We start from the raw sequence: 23,936 nt of genomic DNA, 5'->3' as shown, positions 1-23,936 counted from the left end.
TGCACAGTGATAAGATCAGGCAGGTCTGGAGACCAAGAGCTTCTCTCTCCAAGGAGATGGGTTACATCACCCTCCCCGTACACTGGTATGTTCATCAACCAGAAAGCTCTTTCGAGCTGCAGTATCTGAGTTGTGTTTGTTTTTTTTTTTTAATGAGGGTTTTATTACATAAGCATGATTGGTTAAATCATTAGCCCATGATTGGACTCAACTTCCATCCTGCTCTCCATGGAGTTCAGGCTGCTGAAAGTCCCATCTCTAATCCTGTGAAGGGTTTTTGTAATGTTCACCCCCCATCCTAAATTTGTGTGGGAACTGGGCAGGAGTTACCACATTAGCATAACGAAGACAGTCTTACCACTGAAGAAATTCCAAAGGTTTTAGGAGTTCTACGCTAGGGACCTGTGACAAAGTCCAGATGGAGAGAGAGAGATTTTATTTATTATTATTATTATTCCACAGCCTCCCAAGGTTGTCCATGCCCTAATCCCCAGAACTTGTAACCATGATATGTTGCATGGCAAGGTAGAATGAAGTTAAGTTTACTGATTTCTGAATTTAAAGAGATTATCCTGCATTATCCAGGTAGGACCTTTGTAAATTTAAGAGTCCTTCAAACGAAAAGAGGAATGCAGAAGAGTCAGAACCAGGGAGACAGTTTCATTTGAAAGACTTAGCAGGCCATTACTGGCTTTCAAGATGGAAGGAGACCACAGGCCAAGAAATGTGGGCAGCCTCTAGAAGCTGGAAAAGATAAGAAAGTGGGTTCTCCCTAAGAGTCTCTAGACGATCAGAGCCCTGCTGACACCTGGATTTTTAGCCCAGTGAGACCTATCTCAGACTGCGGACCTCCAGAGTTCTGTGGTTTAAGCCATCATAGATTTGTGGTGTTATAGAAGACTGACCTCTGCTTTAGAGCCCAAGTATAACACGAAGACTGGGTTTGGGATAAAGAGGAATGAGAGCTTTCTTGCTTCACAGGGCAAAGGTGGCTGCACAGGCCATGGCCTTCAAAAACTACAAGCCCTTGGGAGGAGGGGCCTGGAGTGGTTTATAGGGAAATAGAGGATCCAGCCGGTTTTGACCGGAACTGTGTAGGCGCTACCAGCCTCCTTCATCACGTCTTTAGGGTGGTACCGGTCCCTGAAACAAAAGGCTAAGAGGAGTAGAGGGGAGCTTTGTGGAAGAGAGGAAAAAGAGTACTGTAAAATTGAGCTTCGCCGAAGCATTAGTGCGGCCATTTTGATTTTTGTTCAACTTTATGCTCTTAAGCAGTTTCTGTGGTAATCCACTGTGGCAGCAATAGGAAACGAACACAGCAGGGCCTAGAAAAAGGAAAAAAGTGGCATTTTTTTCATCATGGAAAACAGCATGATAAATCTGTCCTTGGAGCTTCCTGTGTAGATGTTGAAAACTCACTCTGTTCAGAATGCAACTAACTTCACATTCTTCAAATCTCTCTTACTTCTTAAATTATTTACTACTTCTTTTTACCACCAGCCCTCATTAGAGCTCAAAATTGCCTCATTATCTACAGAGGACTCTGTCTCTTAATTAAAGGGCATCTGTGGGTCTGATAGGTAATAGATCAGAGAAGGGACAGTAACTCTTTGCTCTGGTAAGTAGGATACATTTGACCTCCTTGATTTGTCCAGTGAGAATGTGTTACCTTTAGGAAACCAGGATCTATCTTACACAGGCACAGTTTTATATTTAAAAGGAATTATGATCTAATACATGGTATAAAACTTAATTGGCCCCGAGGGAGGGATTTCTTGGTAGGCTCTTTCTTAGAGTCAGTGATGTTTTGTGACTTCTCTACTTGTAAATTTTAATCTCTTTTTCAAAAGCGCAAAATAATGTGATGGTGATGGTGATGGCGGTGGTGGCCATGATGGTAGTGGTGGCCATGATGGCGGCTGACACTTACGGAGCACTTACTGTGTGCCAGAGCTGTGCTTACATTTTATGTTCTTCATTGCAGGTCATCTTTATCATGGTTCCTGCCTCTTTCTAATAAATTACTCTTTCCATTCCTTTTTAACCATCTTTCCATAAATACACATAAACTCAATGTTTATACATCTCAATTATTTGCTCCTTTGTTTTATCCCCTTTCTGCAGTTCCTGTGAATTCTAAAATCTAATAAAACAAAATTTTAGCTAGATGCACAAGAACTCCCAATCTTGAAGGGAAAGGAAGAATAACTACTTTATCCACAAGTATATGTCTGAGAAATTAGAGGCACTGAGCTTAATTTGACACAATTAACACTAATTACATGTTAGAGTCCTTAGTTTGGGATTTTTCTCCAGTAAAACTTACCATTTGCTGATTTATTTCTTTAGGAGCCGTATTATGTACGTTGCATCAAACCCAATGACAAGAAATCCCCACAGATATTTGATGATGAGCGCTGCAGGCACCAAGTAGAGTATCTTGGACTACTGGAGAACGTGAGGGTGCGGCGGGCGGGGTTTGCCTTCCGGCAAACGTATGAGAAGTTTCTTCACAGGTGAGAACAGACTAAAGAACCCTGACAGCATGGACAAATCTGGAGTCCTCCCGATGTAGGACAGTGCGTCAGCCCATACTAAATAGTCCCAATATTTGTCAAATGAGTAAGAGTCGAGGGAAGCCAACTATGAAAAACTCACTCAGCAGAAGAGTCTCCCTGAGTTTATGATTTATGGACCATGAGAAAAGATTTATTCTGTGGGGGGGGTGGGGAATGTGGGCATTGTAGTTTGGTAAAAAGAACCTAGATTCAGAGTCATATCTGGGTTGGAATCCTGAGTATGCCATTCATTTGCTGTGTGAACTTGGGCTAGAACTTTAACATCCTTGACTGTTTCTCCATCTGTAAATGAGTTTAATAACACTACCTCATAAGGCTGTTGTTGGGAGGATTAAATTAACCTAAGGAGAATAGCTAGGTGCCTGGTACTTAACAGATGTTCAGTTAGTGCTGCTTATCCTTACCAATATTAGTAATTATCATAATGACAAAATATTAAGCAGTTAATCATGGAGACCATGCAGTCGGTCTACCTGGTTTGAATCCTGGCTTTGCCATTTCTTGGCTTTTTGACCATGGGCAAATTTCATTATCTTTCCATGCCTCTGTTTCCTCATGTGTTAAAAAGGGGGGTAATAATAGTAACTACTTTTTAGGGTTGCTGGAGAATTAAATGAGATTAGTTGTGTGTATGTATGTGTGTGTTTGTGTGTGTGTGTATGTATGTATCTATATGTATGTATCTATCTATATGTATGTATCTATACATATGTATGTATATATGTATATATATGTATGTATGTATATATGTATGTATGTATCTATATATATGTACATAAAGCAGTTAGAATGGAACCTAGCATATAGAAGTCATTCAACATATGTAAGCTCTCATTGCTGCTGTTATTTATTGTTGGTAATGATAATGATAGTTGACAACTGGGACTCAAAGTCCCTCTACGTTCCATCTGTTCATTAATCTAAAAATATTTATTGAACATTTCCTGGGTTCTAGACTACAGATTCCACAGAGTATGAATAAATAGATAAAATGTTAGATGCTCGGAAGAGTGTCTAAGGAGATCATAGTGGCAGGAGGAGCTAGCCACACGACCATCAGTGGGAACAGCAGGTGGGGCAGAGGAACAGTGAGCAGAGGCTCCGTTGTTGTAGTGAGCGTGGTGTGTTAGGTAGCGAGCGTAGCTGTGTGGTTGGAGGCTGCTCAGTGACAGGGCAGGGGTGTGAGACGAGATCAGAGAGGTGGACAGGGGCCAGATCATGTTGAGTTTTATAATCCAGACTAAACAGTTTAGATTTGGGCTAAATCTGGCAGTAACCCATTGGTGGATTTTAAGCAGGGAGCAACGTCATCTTATGGCTATCTGAGAAGATGCTGTGGCTGCTGTGTGAGTAGGAAGCAAGGAGACATTTAGGGATGGTTCTGCGGAAGCCTGGGAGAGGGGGCTTCGAACAAGAGAAAATTGTAGATGCAAGGGTAGCAGACGGATTTGGGATACGTTTCAGGGGAAGGTTGAGCAGGCGTGCTCATGCGTTGACTAGATAAGAGAGGAACAGAGAGGAGTGAAGGATCACAACTTGATTTTGGCCTGGGTAAGCCTATATCATCTGCCGAGATAGGATTGGGTAAGAGAGGCTGGAGGAAGAGGTCATGGAACAGGAGCAAGGATGGAGTCAAGATTTGTGTCTTGACTTCGAGGTTTGAAATGGCTACTAAAAATCTAGGTAGAAATGTTAAGTGAGCTATTAAATACACATATTGGGAGTTCCAGAAAGTAGTGCAAGTTGGAGATAGAGATGCTGAAGTCATTAGTCTAGAGGTGACATAGAGAGTCTTAGAAATTTCTATAGAGAAGACAAGGAGGCCCATTCAAACACTTAGGTTTGTGATCTGACATGAAGGAACCACCAAAGAGAAGAAAAGGAGCCACCAATGAGACAGAGGAGATATCAGAAGAAGGTTATGTCACAGAAGCCAAGAGAAGATGGCATTTTGAGAAGAAAATGTAGTTACCATATCCCACATTGCTGTGCAGTCGAGTAGTCAAGTAAGACACAGGTAGAAGCTTCAGCATTCGATCTGGCAGCATAGAGGCCAAGGGAGAAAAGGCTGGGCAGAGCCCGGTTTGAACAGGTTGGGAAGTGAAGTGAGAAGTTGGCTGCCTGTAGACAACTCAAGAATTTGTGCTGTGAACGAGGGCAGGGAAGAATGGGAGTGGGAGTGGGATGTGAGGTCAGGAGACACTAGGAGACATACAGAGGGAGAACCCAGAAACACGGGACTAAGGGAGGTCCTTGTCATCACACCATAATATCCTTGAGAAGGCAAGGCTCAGAATCCCACGCACAGGTGGAAGGTTTGTCAGCTTCAGGTAGGAGCTGGGACACTTCCCCCATAGCAACAGGACAAGAGGCAGAGAATATGAATACAGCACAGAAAGGCTCAGAGGTCAGCAGATAGCAAAGATGATGTTCCAATCTGATTGCTTCTGTTTTCTCAACCAAGCATGAGACAAGGCCAAAACAGGGGAGTGGAGATAGGGAGAGGTGGTGTGGAGGTTTAAGGGGAAGTGGCAATACTCATTTTTGGAGAGTGGGAAAGCACAGATTTGTACAGTAGGATTGCCGTCAGGAAGATCCAAGTGTCCTTGTGAGATCTGAGCTTAGCAATGGACAGTGAGACCACCAGCAGTATTAGTTTTCTCTGCCAGTATTCAGCTACTTTTGCACAGCAGTGAAAGGGATTGCACTAAATGGAGATTCTCAGAATGAATAAAGTGCAGTAGCCTGGAAAATTTGAACTTCATTTTACACTAACCAAAAGGTTATGCTCAAAACTGGCCATTTTCCTTATTGAAATCACACTGTTCTTTAGATTTGGTTTTTCATTTGCTTACTGAGGCTATAGAGTTAGAATGTTTTCATAAGTAGAGATGTTTTTCTTCTGAGTCTCGTTTTCAAACAGTGTCAGATTATGTTAGAAGCATTGCTAGTCCATTGTTATCACACTTAGAATTCTAGCAACTGCTCGGTCACAGAATTTGGTTTTTTGTTATCACCCATAAAAAAAATCAGCAGATATTAAATATTGGAATGAGCTGGGTGGGACTGGGTAACTATACAGTGCGGCTGAACAGAAAATATTTTATCATGAGACAGGGAAAGCCGTGGCAAGTAGCTGGGGTAAGAGAACAGTAAGCAAGCCTGACTTGGAGGAGACAAGGGATTTTGCAAGTGCATCCATATCTCTTACATTCAACTCAGGAGGTTTTGGTGTGTTTGTTTCTTGGCATGGGAGACGTGTTGTAAGGATTGGAATATGTTTTCTAGTACATGCATAAAAATACAATAGAGGAGATTCAAAGGAACCTGTGAATTTCAAATATGGAGGTCTTAGTGACATAAGTATAAATCCATTCCTACTCCAAGAACATCCCCAAATAATGTAAATTATGTTTCTTTAAAACCAAGAAAATGCACAGCCATACTCTGGAATCAAGAAGGGGCTTGAGTCTCAATGAACTTGGGAATGTGACTCCCTCCCAAATACGATGTGAAACAGATGCGAAGACTAAGGTGTAAGCCAAGGTTGCAGTTTTAAGGAAGGACTGCCTTTGCTGCTCAGGAAACCATCCTGAATATACTGTCTCTGTGGAATTGGCCATGGCTGCAGCACCAGGAGATGGCCACAATGGCCAGAACAAGGGACATGTCAGTGGTTGCAAAGGGGACATCGTAGCATGATGGCCGACACCCATGAAGCAAAAGTTACCACGTACAAGAGGCCAACCAAGGCCAAGATGTACCCAGAAGGGCTCTGTGGAAGTAGACAAGATAGCGGTGAAACGTCTAAGAAGTGCCAGACCTTGAAGAAGAGACAGTAAGGCCAACCAATGCCAAACCTTACCCCTGAGGAACCAGAGCAAAGAGTAAATGGCATTGGAATAAGCCTATTTAATATTTTCAGAGAGATAAAGGAAAGAATTGTGGTCCTAGACTAGGAATATGAAGTCAGAAAGAATAATGAGAGATTTGGAAAATGAAAATCAGATTAAACACACCTGAAGAAAGCACCGTCTATCAGTAGGAGAATGAATCAGCAACGGGTCACAGAATCACACAGTGGCTGCTAACCAGCGTTAAAGGGGTGACTGGCTGATACAGCAACATGAACAAATAGCACATTATGTCGACAAAGGATAGTCACCAAAGAATACATACTGTATGCTGCCACTTCTAGGAAGTTCAAGAACAGATAGAAGTCAGAACCATGGTCAGTTCTGGAGTGGGGGAACTGGTGAGAAGGGGGTAGGAGGCACTCTCTACGATTATGGGGATGTTCTGCCTCTTGACGGGCTGTCAGTTTCATGGGTGTATACATTTTTTAAAACTTGTTAAACTGTATACCTAAATGTGTGCTTTTGGTTGTGTGTCAATTTTACCACAATTAAAAAAAATTAGACTAGGGACGCCTGGATGGCTCAGTGGGTTGAAGCCTCTGCCTTCGGTTCGGGTTGTGAAACCAGGGTCCTGGGATCAAGCCCCACATTGGGCTCTCTGCTCAGCAGGGAGCCTGCTTCCTCCTCTCTCCCTCTGCCTGCCTCTCTGCCTACTTGTGATTTCTGTCTGTCAAATAAATAAATAAAATCTTTAAAAAAAAATTAGACTAAACCTCTTTTAAAAAGCACATTGGTAAGCTGGAAGATCAAGTTGAAGCGTTCTTGCCGATGTCATCACAAAGACAGAGGTGGGAGAAACTAGAGCTCAGGCGGTATGTAAGGTCGATCCCAGAGTGCCAACAGCCGCTCGTGGGGGCACCCAAAGGGAAGGAGAGAGAGAAGAGGGGAGAAGCACTGTTGGAACAAGTAGTGGCCAGGAATTTTCCACAACTGAAAAAAAACAGAAATCTTCAGATCGAAAGAATACACTGAGTGGAAATCATGTGAATTTTTTAAAAAATGAAACTAAAGGTATATTATGTTCAGTTTTAGAATGTTAGAGATAAAGGGAAATACTTAGAGCTCCCAAGAAAAGACAGAGTACTACCAGGGAATGAGAACCATACAGATATCAGACTTCTCATTAACAACATTAGATGCAACTAGATGAAGCAGCAGTATCTTTATGGTGAGAGGGGATGAACTTTATACTTGGAATTTTATTTCACGCCAGGACGCCTGGGTGGCTTAGTCAGTTGAACGGCCATCTCTTGATTTTGGCTCAGGTTGTGCTCTTGGGGTCCTAGGATAGAGCCCTTCATCAGGCTTCATGCTCAGCGGGGAGTCTGCTTGAGGATTCTTTCTCTTTCCCCCTTCATCTCTCTCTTGCTCTCTGCCCCCACCCCCGCAACCTTTCTCTCTCTCAAATAAAAAAACTTAAAAAGAAGAATTTTATTCCATGCCAAATTATCATTCCAGAATGTCAGTACAATAAAAATATTTTCTGACATATATGGGCTCAAAAAATTTACCATTCAGAGATGCTCTGAAAAATCTTCTAGACCAAAGGGAAAAATAAATGTGGAGGAGAAAAATGGAATGCAAAAAGTAATATTGAACAAATAAAGCAGTGGAAATTTTGTTAAGTGTAAACATGTATCCATTGTAAGTGGGAAAAAGTCTTTGGTAAAAATCTGGAACAAAAATGAAAATTGGAGTGAGAAGTACAGAGAAGTAAAGACTTTTGTACTGTTTATGGGAAGGATATAGATGATAATTAACTAGACAGGAAAAAACAAGCATATATTTTCATATAAATATATGCTTTTATATATTAAAATTTTTATTTTTTATATATATTAAAAATTGTAAGACAGTGTTATTAATGGTGGCTAATGCTTGTGGATTGCTCACTGTATATCCCAGGCACTGTTTTGAGGGCCCTACCTGTAGTAGGTAGTAAGTCACTGGAGGGGACAACCAGATAAGGAGAAGATGGTACCTCCCATTTTTATGCAGATGAGGAAACAGGCACCAAAAGGTTAAGTAACTTGCCCCAGGTCACAGAGCCTAGTCGAGGCAAGTAGGAGCCCTATTTCAACTCAGGCAGTTGCCTCTGGAGCCCACCATCAGTGCATTGCCTCACTATTGAAGGGCTGGCTTTCAAATCAAAAGACAAAATGAAATAAAACTCAGTCTATCCGAGAGAAAAACGGTAAAAAGCAACAGTGAGAAGGCACACCTAATAGAACATATAAAAGGAGTTGAGACATTGGACACATTCATAATCACAATAAATGTGTTAAACTTACTCTTTACAAGACAGAATTATAAAAGGTCAAGTCTTACGTAATTGATGATTGTGTAAGTCGCGCTTAGGTCCTCTCTAGAATCATCTAGGAAGGGTGCTGTATGAGGCAGTGGGGTATGCATCTGGGAAAATAGCCTGTTTCTACTACACAGACTGTGTTTATCTTCTGCTTTACATAAAATGAATTTGTTCAGATTGAGAAATGGCCATGTTATTTTACGATCACACCAGTTGAACTCATTAACAAAAACTGTGGGACGTGGGATAGGATAGACAGTGTGTATTGATCTAATGATTCTGATGCTGGCGAGAGAAAAAGTAACATTTTCCACTGTAAATTTTTGCTTTCAGATTCTGCAGATTTTTTAAAGCTAGGTTTGAACCTTCATTTTTACTTGTCACTTTTCTTTATTTTTATTCCTTTTATCAAAAAAAGCGAGAAGGATTTTAAGTGTTCTGATAACCTTAAAAGGGGCTCAGGTCTTTCAAGGAGATAATACTAGTTGTCAGGAAGCAGATGAGTTCAGCTTTTTAATTCACAAGTTCAGGATGCTGGTTTGTGGGAGAACTGGGGTCTTGCTATTTGACCATTCGGAAGAAAGGAAGAACACGTTGGCTGAGCCGTATGGCGGGGCTCACTTCCAGCTTCTGCAGTATGCTGAAAATTTCAAATACACCATGACTACCTGTATGATAGCCCAAATGTTGACTCTTACTCTAGTGTTATAATGAATTTGGGGTGATTCTGATTTTGTTTCCTTTTTTCACGTGATACTACCTCTCTCTTCATATTTGAACTCTTTCATTCAGTTTCTGTTTATCTCCCAATCTGGCAAGTGAGTAGGTTTTTAAATACATAGAGAGGAATAATGGGGGTTGATGATTGATGAAAGAAGACAGTCAACGACTAAAATAAGCAGGAGCCAGCCTTTGAAGTAGTAGATGAAAAAGCATTCCAGGCGATGGGAACAACATATGCAAAGGTTCTAAAGCAAGAAAGAGACAACCGCACTACAGGACCCTAAAAAAGGCCAATGTGATTGGAGTATAGGGCTGATGGCGGAAAGCAGTAAAAGATGAAAATGATGTAAGGCTTTCTAGAAAAGTCCTGTGGCAGCTGAACTTGCGGAATGAATTGGGGAGGAACTGGAAGACAATCCAGGAGACTATTGTAGTAAGCTTGATGGTGTCTTAGATTAGGATTGTGGTACTAGGGAGGGCACGGATTGCATGGAGCACTGGGTGTGGTGCAAAAACAATGAATACTGTTATGCTGAAAAGAAATAAAACATTTTAAAAAAAAAGGATTGTGGCAGTAAAGATGAGAATTGCTGAATTTTAAATATATTTTAGAGGTAAACCCAATAGGATTTGATGATGAATTAGAGGAAGAGCTGACAGAGAAGAGAAGGAAGCAAATAAAAATTCGCAGGATTATGGCTTTAGTAAGCGTCGGCACTGAACAGGAAAAGTAAAAGAGAAATGTAAGACGCCTTGAAGATTTATGTAGGCATTAGATGTATGCATTTAAACTCAGAACTCAGAGCTGGGCTATGGAAAATTCATGAATTGAAAACTAAAGTGGGTGGAACAGAGGAGATGACATGGGGAGGTTGTACATGGAAGAGGACCTGATATGAGCCTTGGGGGACTCCCAACATTTGAGGGTCCAGTAATGGAGGAGCAGTGCCAGAAAATGATATTGAGAAGAAATACCCAGAGAGACAGAAGGAAATCAGGGGATCGTGCTGCCATGGAAGCTCAGAGAAGAGAAATTCATCAAGAAGAAGGGATCAGAAGCTATTTAGGTATCTCAGCAAGAAATGTGTAAAGCCCAACGAAGACCATTTAAAGACTCCCAGGAGGCACAAAAGTAGACTTGAACAAGTGGAAAGACATCCCTTGTTCTTAGATAGGATGATTCAACATCGGAGATAATTCATTAAGTTTAATGAATTTAATGTGGGAACCAACTAAAAATACCAGCAGGATTTGTCTTTCTTGTGATTGTTTTCCCCCTGGAACTATGAAGATTGATTCTAAAATTCATATAGAAAAAAAGCAGGCAAGAATAGCTAGAACAGCCTTTTAAAAAGAAAAGAATGAGGAGAGACCACCAGATATTAAAACATACCTTGGGGCTCAGTCGGTTGGGCAACTGCCTTCAGCTGGGGTCATGGGATCAAGCCCCACGTCAGGCTCCCTGCTCAGTGAGGGAGTCTGCGTCTCCTTCTCCCTCTGCCTCTTCTCCTGCTTATGCGCTCTCTCTCACTCACTGTCTCTGAAATAAATAAATAAAATCTTTTAAAAAAAGAAAAAGACATCTATGATTAAAACCACAAAGGACTGATGCACAGATGGACAGACAGCAATGAAACAGACCAGAATCTGTAGAAATACTGTGAAGTACATATGAAAACGTAATATGTGATTGAAATGCCCTATTAAATCACCAGGAAAAAGATTGGACATTTTAGTAAATAGTGTTGGAACAACTGGGTGGCCCCTTGTCAAAAGATAAAATTGGATCCATACCTCACGCCGTATACCAAAATAAACCCCAAGTGGGTGAAAGATTTAAATGTACACGATGAAAACATACAACTGATAGAAGAACACGTAGGTGAATTACCCTGTAACCTGAATGGGAAGAGGGCCTTTCTTGTATGGATTAAAATTCTGATGTAATATATGAAAAAAATTACTGAATTTGGCTACATGTATTAAACGACTTGGCACTGGGGGACTTGGGGGGAGTGCTGTGGTTGGCAGTCTTCTCAGATGGTCGAACTGATCCCACCTCTTAGTACTCAGGCCCTTTGCCATCCCCTTCCCTTGAATGTGGGCTAGCCCTAGTGATACGCTTCCAGCAAAATGGAATTTGGCCAACGTAATAGAATATCACTTTTGAAAGGAGGTTGTGACCCCATGACTTCTGTCTTGCTCATTTTCAGTCATGAAGAAGCTGGGTGTGGTGAGCTGCCTTATGAGAGGCCAACAAGGCTGCTTACACCTAGAAACACAATCGGTTTTTTGTGTATTGATCTTATATGTGGTTTTCTTTTAGTGATAATAGTTTTCATCTAAAGATCTGCTTCATTTCCTTTGAAGTGAGTCATAAATGTTAGTTTTATTCCTTCCCCAATCATACCAGCCTATCTATTTATTGGTCTCACTGCGCTGGCTGGGAAACCCATAATCGAGGCATCTTTGTCTTCCTTCTGTGCATAAAGAGAATTTGTAAAGGTTACCTATCTATAAATGGTATTTGCTCTAGGTTCTTGGTAAATTAGCCTGTACTAGATTAAGGAAGTGTCCTTCTATCCCCAGTTTAGTAAGTCTTTATCATGAAAGAGTGCTGTATCTTATTAAAGTCTTTTTCTACATCTCTTAGCAGGTTAATGAACAGAATTCAGTATTTTTTTTCTATCTATGAAGTATTTTGAATTTATTAGTCTTTCTGTGTCTATTAAGACCAAAAGGTTTTTCTCCCTTAACTTGTACCCTGTTCATTTTTCACACAGATACAAGATGATCTCTGAATTCACCTGGCCCAACCATGACCTTCCTTCAGACAAAGAGGCTGTCAAGAAGCTGATTGAACATTGTGGTTTTCAGGATGACGTAGCTTATGGGAAAACCAAAATTTTCATTCGAACTCCCCGAACACTGTTTACCTTGGAGGAACTCCGTGCCCAGATGCTCATAAGGATTGTCCTCTTTCTACAAAAGGTAATTTTAGATTTCATAAATAGGGATCAGGTCTTGCTTTTATGTTCTTAACATTTTGCTGGATGTTTTCTTTGACTCAAGAAATGTTCACGATGGTATATTCTTTGTATCTATGCCTCTCTTAGAATGTTTTCTGTTGCCTCCACACATAAATTTATTTGGCTGCCTGAGCTCAAATTATTCTGTCCTCAAAACTCAGGACATTTTATCTTCTGATGTTTAAAGTTAGGGAGATGTCTGAAGTAGCCAGCTTTTTGTCTCTTGTCATTAACTGGGATTTTTCCCCCCTCAGCCTAACTGGGTAAAGGACTTTTTTTTTTTTTTTTAAATCTAGTAATTGCAAAGTTTTACTGACATGTTTAAAACCCCCTGCTCAGCCATCATAACCGAGCACCAGCACTTGACTGAGGAGTGAGGTGCCGACTGGAAGCTCATTAGCTCATAGTAGCACTCATCATTATTCTGGGCAGGGCCCCCTTCTCACTTCATTCACTCACTCATGTTTTTCTTTTTATCTGCCATACCCATTTCCATGCCTTCCAGAGGAGCCATTTTTATTTAAAAAATTATATATGGGGCGCCTGGGTGGCTCAGTGGGTTAAAGCCTCTGCCTTCAGCTCAGGTCATGATCCCAGGATCCTGGGATCGAGCCCTGCATTGGGCTCTCTGCTCAGCGGGGGGTCTGCTTTCTCCTCTCTGTCTGCCGGCCTCTCTGCCTACTTGTGATCTTTGTCTGTCAGATAAATAAATAAAATCTTTTTTTAAAATTATATATGTATCTTTTTAAAAATCTTGTGCCTCTGCGAGAGGTATGTTTTCTATGGAATATATGCCAGGAGAAAAGCTGCTGGGTCAGATGGTATAGCTGGCCTGATCGGTATAAGTAGTGCCCATTTCCTCCCCAAAAGGACTGTTTGCACCAACTCTCTCAGGGAGTTACTGTGCCCACGTCCTGACTAGTAGCGTCCAGCCACCGCAGTTTTGTAAGAGTAGTAGGCGTACTGGTATCTCACTGTTGTTTTACTTTGTGTTTCTCTGGTTACCATTGTACCTGAGCATCTCACCAAATGCTTATTTGCTCCTTGGGTCTTCCTGTTAACTGTCCTCTGTCCGTTTTTCCCCTGGAGCTGGTACCATTTTCTTGTTGATTAGCAGACATTTCCTTGAGTATTTTGGACATGAATCACCTATTCACATTAGACATTTAAAATATGTTCTTTTTTTTTTTTTCCTTTAGAGAGGGAGAGGGTGGCAGAGGGAGAGAGAGTCTTAAGCAGCTGTGCAGCCTGACACAGGGCTCGATCTCATGACCCTGAGATCACACACAACCTCAGACACCCAACCAGCTGAGCCACCCAGGTGCCCTGAAGAGAATCCATAATTTTGACATTATCAAATTATTCAATTCTTCATCTTACATTTTGTTGAAGAGGGCTTTTCTTCTCTCCAGGTCACAAAGATGGTAGCCTCTGTTTCCTCCTATGAACTGTATACTTTTATCTTGCACATTTAGGTCTTGAATCAATCTAGAACCAACCTATATATGTGGTTTTACATAAGAATCCGGTTTCATTTTATTCTGTATGGTGAACCATTTTCTCAGGACCATCTGCTGAACAGTGTGTCCCTTTCCCATTGATCTTTGGTGCCACTTTTATCATATGTTATCGTGTGTATATATTCTGTTTCTGAATGTTTATTTATACAGTTACCCATTTTTACATCAATGCCACAAAGTTTTTGTTGCAGTGTGTCTTGGGGTATGGTAGGGTTAGTCGTCTTCTCACTCTTCTTTATGCAGATGGATTAACCTACACCTAGACCTTTATTTTGCAATATAAATGTTAAAGTGTGTTTATTGGTTTCATTAAATTCAACAATAATTTTTATTAGGATAGCATTGAATTTATACATTAATTTGAAAGAATTAACATTTTTACAATATTAAATCATCTTAAAAGTACAGAATAGGCTTATTTAAGTCACTTCTTTGAACTTAGATTTAGAGAGGCCATATAAATCCATGGTTAATTCCTAGATGTCTTATTGTTTTTGTTACTGCTGTGAATTTTTTATTCTACATGCCAGTGTTGGTACAGAAAAATAATATGGGCTTATGTTCGTTTGTCTGTATCCAGAAGGCAACCTTTGTTCATTCTGTTAGTGTTTCCAGGGAAATGGTTCTATCATGTGCAAATAATGAAGGTTTTTCTCTTTCCTTCCGATGGCCAGCATGTTTCTAAGTTTTGCTATTTGTTTTGCCTAGAACTCAGAAAATCTTTCAGAGTAGAATCCTAAATTCTGTTTCTTCTTGAAACAGTTTCCTTTTGCTAACTGGCTTTTTTGTATTGCTTTTACTCCATTGTGTTTTGCGCAGGGTGGGTGTCTGTTTTCTGTCTGCCATGGTCAGTCATTTTTTTTTTTAAAGATTTTATTTATTTATTTGTCAGAGAGAGAGACCACAAGTAGGCAGAGAGGCGGGCAGAGGGAGAGGGGAAGTAGACTCCCCGCTGAGCCCCAATTCGGGGCTCGATCCCAGGACCCTGAGATCATGACCTGAGCTGAAGGCAGAGGCTTAACCCACTGAGCCACCCAGGCGCCCCTGGTCAGTCATTTTCATTTATCTGTTCTGTATATTCAGACTGAAGTACTTGCCAGTGGTGTTTCGTTGTTGTTATTCTTTTCGGCAGATCTGACGCTTTTCTTTTCTTCTTTATACCTATTCAAGAAATTGACTCGGGCTCAGGGTTTGGCCCTGAAGGAGAGTAAGGACCATCCCTCTCCGTTTCTTTGACACAGTCCTGGTTTATGACTGTTGTCTCATGTTCCCCTTTCTCTCTCAAAAGTGTCACTTTTGCTATGGATAGTGATGCATGATACGTTGTGTAGTCGCCCTACGGTGAACTCACTTTCTGTCCGCTTAGCGGCTGGTGGAATCCTGGTCTTCATTCTCCAGCGGCAGTCTGCCCACTTCCTCCGCAGTTGGCGGTGTCCCACAGACTTGAATCTGTTCCAGCCCGACTAGTCCAAGATGGCGCCCCCAGCCCCATGAGCCAGCTCTTACACAGTAGGGATGCATACCTACTGCGGTTCTCCCTCTCTGCAGCGCCTCTGCTTCTCTTCTGGGGAGAAATTACCATTTCTACGTAGAAAGGGGAGGTTCTAAAAGAGGAAAAAGGACTACTTCAAAAGCTGCCACCCATGCCATGGGGGAAGAGCTTCCAGTGTGCCCTGTGATATAGATCTTGCATTTCTGAACCATAAAGCAGTGGAACAGGAAATAAGGATCTTTCTCTGAATTTTCAGGCCAACGATTCTAGGGTATGATAATAGGTGATCTACTGATTGGCTTTCAAACCAACTCCATGGGCCATAAAAATTACTGGAAGTTTCTCTCAGCTTCTGGAAATAGGTCATCAGTCACCTAAGTTTTCATGTGCTGTGTGTTTTTATTTTTTTCTGTAACCTTACAGGAATGGAATAGAAAGTTAGGAAAGGCAGCATAAAGAGATGCTGTTTTTTTTTAAGATTTTATTTATTTTTTTGACAGAGGGAGGGAGAGGGAGAGCACAAGCAGCCAGAATGGCAGGCAGAGAGACAGGGAGAAGGAGGCTCCCTGCTGAGCAGAAAGTCCCATATGGTGCTCAATCCCAGGACCCCGGGATCATGACCTGAGCCGAAGGCAGACACTTAACCGACTGAGCCATCCAGGCGTCCCAAGAGATACAGTATTAAATCAGAATTTCCAACAACTGACTTTTATATTCCCTTTTTAAATAAAAAAAATAGCTTTATCTTTTTTTTCTGTTTATCCATTAAGGCATACTTACTGCAAAAACAAATTCAAGCCATACCAAAAAGTGTAAGAGAAACAGTGGAAAATCACCTAAAATCCCACCATCCAGAGGTAACAAATCATTAGTGTTGTGGTGGTCATCCTTTCTAATACCTTTCTGTGCATATAGACAAGCATATGTACTATAATATAAATGATATCATAGTTCACATGGTGATTTTTTTATGAGCACCTTTCTCTTTTTTTAATAATATTTTGGTATTCTTTTTCCCACATTTACCTTCTCTGCCCACAGCTCCTCCCACCACCTATGTCAAAGGGTCCCCAAGACCACTTACAGTTGTGGTGATTTACTAAAAGGATTCACAGGGCTCAGCCTATAGTTGTGCTCATGAATTAAATTTATTACAGCAAAAGGATGCAAAGCAAAAATCAGCAAAGGGAAAAGGCACAGCAGGTAAAATCCAGAGGAAACCAGGAGCAAGCTTCCAAGAGTTTTCTCCCAGTGAAGTTGCACAGGACATGCTTAATTCCTGCAGAAATGAACTGTGACAACACATGCTAAGTGTTGTCTACCAGGGAGCCCATCAGAGACTCAATGCTCAAAGTGTTTACTGGGGACTGGTTAACGTTTGCACCCTCTGCCCCACATGTACCGAAATCCCATACTCGAAGGAGGACAGCAGGTATTATAAACCCCACTGTTTGCACAAGTGGTGTAACCACATTGAGTCACTCTTACTCTTTTACTAGGGAAAGTTTTATATCAGCATGTGAAACTGTTTCCCAGTCAAGTTCGAAGACACTGGCCAAGGGCCAACTTTGGACACGGACCTTTCTAGGGATACAGTCTTACGCCTGCTGTGTTAACTCCTTTCCAGATGCTCCCACAGTCTTCCCATAACTTTAATAGACTTCCTTATACACGTAGGAATCTTTTGTCCTATGCACTGAAGACTTCTGTGCTAATGACTTCGTTCTGTGCACTGGATGCCCATGAGCAAGATTATTGTTCGAAGGGCGTAATCACAGATATTAACCATTCACATTGTGTAGCCTACAATGTAAGTGAACTTATTTTCCCTGATTTTTTTTTTAAAGCAGTGACTTTTACCAGGCTTTTGAATTTTTTTCATTCTTATCAGTAAGAAATGGTGTCTCATTCTAATTCAATTTTGTGTTCTCATGACTCTTCATGAGGGTGTGTTTCTTGGCCTTTTCAGATCGCCTCGCCTGTTATTTACTTATTCGTATCCTTGGCCCAATTTTCTATTGGGTTGTTTACCTTTTGCTTTTGAATTTGTGGGAGTGATTATCTTTAGGTATTGTAGCTATTTTCCTAAGCTATCATTTGGCATTATGGTGTACTCTTCAACATGAAATTTTCCACTTAATATGTCTTATCTTTTTTTTCATTGTGTCTTTGAGTTTCTTCAGAGAAGTTTTAGATCTGGGATTTAGCTTTTATATGTGGTATTATATAAGGGTCCAGCTCTGTTTTGTTCCAAGTTAAAACCCAGCTATTCTAATTCAGTTTATTTAAAAATTCCTCTTTTTTCCACTAAATTAAAATTCCACTTTTGTCTAATAATAAATTCCCATATATACTTGAGTCTATTTTCAGGACTCACTCTTTTATTCCATTGACAATTTCTATGCCAATATCCTACTGTGTGATACTGTGTGGCTTTAACATGTGAGAACCTAACTTTCCATGTATTCTCATAACTTTTCTGCGCCTTCGTGGAGATTTAATGGCAAGTTGGAAGTGGCAGAGTCAATGACGTTAACTAAAACCAGAACCTCCAAAATTGTTGTCCTTAAGAGAACAAACTGCAAAACCACAGTGATTGCAGAAAAGATACAAATTGCATTGCTTTCTGATTCATAAAAAATGCGTAGGTCCATACTACAACTCAACTGTCTAAACCACCAGGTGTCCAATATCAAGAATTACAGGTAATCTGTGTAGTGCGTCTTGTTTATCTTCATATATTTGGTCATATGCTTGACATTTTAGGAGATTTGTGAAATGCTACAAATATCTTTTATTTTTTTTTAATTTTTATTTATTTGACAGAGAGAGATCACAAGTAGGTAGGGAGGCAGGTAGAGAGAGAGGGGGAAGCAGGCTCCTTGCTGAGCAGAGATCCTGATGCGGGACTCGATCCCAAGACCCTGAGATCATGACCTGAGCCAAAGGCAGAGGCTTTAACCCACTAAGCCACCCAGGCACCCCTACAAATATCTTTTCTTTAAAGAAATTACCATCTTAGGGACCCCTGGGTGGCTCAGTCCATTGAATGTCCAATGCTTGCTTTCAGCTCAGGTCGTGATCTCAGGGTCATGGGATCACACCAGACGTCGGGCTCCATGCTCAATGCAGAGTCTGCTTGAGATTCTCTCTCCCTCTGCCCTGCACTTGTTCTCGCTCTCTTTCTAAAATGAATAGATGAATCTTTCCCCCAAAAAAGGAAGAAAGAAAAAAAGAAAGAGCAAGCCATCTTAAAGAACCATCTAAAGATCAAAGACTTTTATTGGTTTTATAGTACATAAGTGGTAGCAATACAAGTTCATGTAGGGAAATGAAAAACATAAATTTATGTTCTTAAAGTAAAATTTTATATTAAATATAAATTAATCATGTTGTCTAGTTATGTAATACTTTTTTGTTCCATCTTCACATGTGTAAACATGTATTTGTATTTATAAGATCTGGCTTGGTCCTTAATGTGATTTATTAGAGCTTCTTCAGTCATTTATCTGCTATTACTGGATGTTCAGGTTTTTCCCATTTTCCACTGTCTAGGTCCCACTTCAGTGCACAGCTGTGCTTACCTAGAGGGGTGCCTGGCTCAGAGTTCAATGCGTATTAGCTATTGTTATTCCTGCTTGTGCTGTTTTTACTACTAGCAAGTGCGTTTCATCATCCTTGATTGTTTTCTTAGAATAAGTTCTCAGACAGACATTTTTGGTTTAAACAATACACACTTCTCAGATTTTCTGTACTCGTCACCAGACAGCTTCTGGAAAGATTGGACCGATTTATGCTCCCACCCACTGGGGCGTGAAAGAGCCAGCCTCCCTGAAGCCCTGGATATTTTTATCCTTCTAAACACCCTCTCTGAATGACCTAAAACCTGAATGTTTTGCCTGAATATTGAAAAGCACATTTTGTACAAAACCCCAGCTGTTGTGAACACATCTTTGCGTCACTGAAAGTAATGAATCGGGCTAGCCGGTGAGATTTTTTTAAAGGTCACACTTCTGTTCCTTTAGTAATACGTAATTGCTTCACTTACCCTCAACATAGCTGTCTATGCGTGTGTTCCTTCCATCACACTCGGATGAGAAATCCAATAAGATGATGTTTCCAGGCAGCACTGAAGAACTATTTAAAGTTTTCAGAATTACAGGTGCTGAGAGATCCACTGTCAGCCCGGCCGCAAGCATGTGGGGCTGAGGGGACGTGTATCATAGGTGTGTTGTGAGGCTGATCTGTCCACGTTGACTTTGTTGTTGTAGCTTTTTTCCTTCTTCAACTTGGACTTTCCTCATTTTGGCTCTTTTATCATTTACCTTCTATATGTTGTGTTCAGTAATTCTCAGAAAATAAGATGCTCATTTGTTGCCTCATTGGGGAAACCCTGAGGGAAGACTGTTACAAAATTTTTAATGAAAATACCACACCAAATGCATTATAAAGAGTCACGATCCTCTAATATTCTGTACACATTTTGTTTAAAATATGTCACTGTCTTGGGAGAGAAGGGGGGTTTGGGTCATCCCAAGAAACTCTCCCTTTTTGTTTTTGGTGTGTTTATAGTTTTAAATTTATGTTTTCATTTTAGGGAATCACAGGGCAAGATCAAAATTGTCATATAAGGTGACATGAAAGGTGGATTCTAAAAGGGAGATAGAAAATATCCGGGACGTTTATCTTTTGTGTGGCCGTTAACAAATTTGGAGTAGGTTAATGGATTTAACTTTGGCTTTCTTGACTCATCTATAAGACAGATAGGTGCCTCTGTGAACTGTGTCTTCACCTGGGGTAATTAGCCCCTTTGTAAATGGTGTCTATAATTGATTGTGGATGGATATCTTAATTGGTCGCCATATCACATCCCGGGACCATTTCAGATTGTGCAGCTTTGATCCTAGCTCCAGGGAATGGAATGACCCGTGCCGGTGTGCCCGTGGTGTGGTGAAGAGGTTAAGACCCTTCTTATGTCCCATCCTGAAGGCCGCTACACCTAGACATTCTTTTTTAAAGTAGTATCTTGAGGCTTTAATCATTTTCCTCCAAACAGTTTGTGGGGACCCTGGGATTGCATTTACAGCTCGTGAATGTGACAGCTGCCAGCCCTTTGGAAAAGCAAATCATGCTACCCGCTGACCTGCTTCACACCACGTGCCCTGAGTTTTTCCAGTTTATATTCCATCCTGAACGTGGCTGGGAGCCTGTAGCCCCTGGTGCTGGGAACTGTGGGGGTCCACGGTCAAGGCTGAATCTAAAGTCAGTTGGTGGTCTTCTATTACAGTTATGGGAACCTATAGACATGTTCAGGGAGGGAATAATAGAAACCTCACACTCCAAGTATTCAGATCCATTGGCCTTCTAGGGTCCACAGACTCCCAGAATTTTATTTTTGCTTGTCTGATAGCTTCCTTTAAAAAAAAAAAAAAAAGTGGGGGACTTTATTTATTTATTTATCTGACAGAAAGAGAGAGAACACAAGCAGGGGGAGGGACATAGAGAGAGGGAGAAGCAGACTCCTTGCTGAGCAGGGAACCCGACACGAGGCTCGATCCCAGGACCCCGAGATCATGACCTGAGCCGAAGGCAGGCACTCAACCGACCAAGGCTCCCAGGCACCCCCGCTTGTCTATAGCTTCCTGATTAGAAGATGGTAGTGGTTTGATTATTAGGCCATAGCAAAACTGGCACAGTCTCATAAGCAGGGTACGAGGGAACGAAGGAGTGAGTGGACAAGAAAGGGTGGAGAATAGGTGAGTGTGAAAAGAGGTTGTGATAAAGCTGAGGAAGGAGGAGAAGACCCTCCAGCTAGTGGGATAAAATATTTAGTGTGGGCTAAACTCACGTGTGATCGTTGTTTCCAGTATGATGTGGAGTTCAGAATTTTCTTAAAAAATTCAATATCATAAATATTTGGCATTCTGCTGACAAACTGATATTGTGAGAATATTATACAAAAAAAAGGCTACCTGTTTCTATCAGTGCATCAGCAGTATTTAAGCATCGGCTGTAATGTTTGGTAAAGGACATACAAAAGCATGGAAGATCCAGTGTGCTTTTGAGATGGCACATGGGACAGCTTCTTCTTGTTTTGGTGCCAGGATTAGCTGTATTTCCAGGCCACCACCCTCAAACTGGCAGTCATGTTGTGCGGAGGGGACCACACTCTGCAAAGCCTGCCTTGTGAAACCTCCTGGAGTGGTGATACTGGACATCCTTGAAATGTTCCTGAGTTTGCCGGGAATGCTTGCACTGAGTTTCTGTCCATGCTTGCTGTGAGGCAGATGCATTTGAGCACGTTAAGGAGGTATCTATCCATTCCCGTTGTGTTAAGAAGAGTACTTTCAAAATCAAGAGTAAATTTAAAAAAAAAAAAAAAGGTGTCGAACTAAATAGAGTTACTTCTTCGTGGGAATCAAGACGCTTGTGTAAATTTTTTTCTCTTTTGAGTTATCAATTCTGAGAATGGTACTGATCAATTAAGTGTCAGTATAATGTTTGCCTCAGCAAGATAACCTTCTTGTCCCATGTTCTGGAACAGTCTAATCCCATGGGAGTTCATCTGTTCAGGTTGAATTTCCCTGTGAAGACAACTAAGAGTGGGTATTTGTTGGGCCATAACGCTTCAACAGCTTTCTCTCGTTCTTCATAACAGTTGATGTGTTCTTATTTTGTATCTTCCATGGAATCAGTTTGGGTGATTTGCAGTTTCCTAGAAAATCATACAGGTTTTTAAATTTAATTGAATAGAACTGAACAAAGTAATCTCTTACGTTTTTCATTTCCCCTGTGTCTTTAGTCATTTCTCTCTTATCATTTCTTATTTTGTGAATTTGATTTGTGCTCACTCTTTTTTCTTGATCAGCTTTAGTTAATGATGCATTTTACTGTTTTTTTTCCCTCAGTGAACCAGCTCTCTGATTTATTCATCCCACCATTTTCTTATTTCTCATTTATCAATTTTGCCTTTTTAATCTTCATCGGTTCCTTCTTTTGGAATGGAAAGAGCAGAAACAAGCAGGAGATTATCTTTTCTCCAACTTCTGATATTGGGTGCTTCATGAATTTTTTTTCTTTCACATTTATTAATAATGGATATGAAATTTTTAGATCTGTTTTTGCTGATATATTATCATTTATAATAAGACCTAATATACTATCATTTAATTATTTTTATAAGACCTGATATATTATAATTTAATTATTTTTATGTTCAAATTTCCTCTTTCCCGAAAAGTTGTTTAAAAAATATTTTTTTCCGGGCATCTGGGTGGCTCAGTGGGTTAAAGCCTCTGCCTTCGGCTCAGGTCATGATCCCAGGGTCCTGGGATCGAGCCCCGCATCGGGCTCTCTGCTCAGCGGGGAGCCTGCTTCCTCCTCTCTCTCTGCCTGCCTCTCTGCCTACTTGTGATCTCTGTCTGTCAAATAAATAAATAAAATCTTTTAAAAAAAATTTTTTTTTCCAATTAAAACATGTTTATTGGTTTTTTTTTTTAGTTGATCTATAGTTGACACACAATATTGCATTAGTTTCAGGAGAACAGGATAGTGATTCCACAAGTCTATATGCTGCCTTCACACAGTGTAGCTACCATCTCTCACCATACAACCTTAGTACAATATCATGGACTATATCCCCTGTGATGCACCTTTTCTTCCTGTGACTTACTTATTCCGTGGCTGGAACCATACCCCCCACTCCCGTTCACCCATTCTGCCCATCTTGCCACCCTCTCCCCTCTGGCAACCATCAGATTTATGGGTCTGTTTCTTGTTTTTGTTGGTTTTGTTTTTTAGATTCCACAAATAAGTGAACTTGTATGCTATTTGTCTTTCTCTGACTTACGTCACTTAGCAGAATATCCTCTAGATCCATCCATATTGGTGCAGACAGCAAGAGCCCATCCTTTGTGTGTGTGTGTGTGTGTATGTATGTGTGTGTATACACACCACATCTTCTTTATCCATTCATGTATCAGTGGGCACTTGGGCTGCTTCCATGTCTTGACTATTGTAAATAATGCTGCAATAAACATAGGTGTGCGTATATCTTTTCAAATTAGTATTCTCCTTTCCTTTGGGTTAATACCCAGTAGAGGAATTATTGGATTGTATGGTACTTTTATTTTTAATTTTTTGAGGAACCTCCATACTGTTTTCCAGAGTGGCCGCACCAGTTTGCATTCCCGGCAGCAGTGTGTGAGGGTTCCCCTTTCTCCACATCCTCGCCAGCACCTGTTGTTTCTTGTCTTTCTGATTCTGGCCATTCTGACAGGGATAAAGTGATACCTCATTGTGGTTTTGACCTGCCCTTCCCAGCAATGAGTGATGGTGAGCATCTTTTTGTGTATCTGTTGACTATTCA

General features: G+C 40.8%; 1 protein-coding gene across 3 annotated transcripts in view; it reads left to right on the top strand.

Annotated features, from left to right (window-relative positions):
* MYO1D (myosin ID) overlaps positions 1 to 23,936 on the top strand; it is a 339,001-nt gene that overhangs the window by 138,043 nt on the left and 177,022 nt on the right. For all 3 annotated transcript variants that reach the window (XM_080825903.1, XM_080825904.1, XM_080825902.1), the window contains exons 15-16: positions 2,350 to 2,516; positions 12,311 to 12,518. In XM_080825903.1, coding sequence (XP_080682029.1) covers positions 2,350 to 2,516; positions 12,311 to 12,518 — 375 coding nt within the window. The remainder of the gene's footprint in view (positions 1 to 2,349; positions 2,517 to 12,310; positions 12,519 to 23,936) is intronic.

This window comes from Martes martes (genome assembly GCF_963455335.1).
Source record: "Martes martes genome assembly, chromosome: 16".
NCBI classification, from domain to species: Eukaryota; Metazoa; Chordata; class Mammalia; order Carnivora; family Mustelidae; genus Martes; species Martes martes.
The sequence above is the reverse complement of the archived record's forward strand: the minus strand, read 5'-3'. Positions and strand labels throughout refer to the sequence as shown.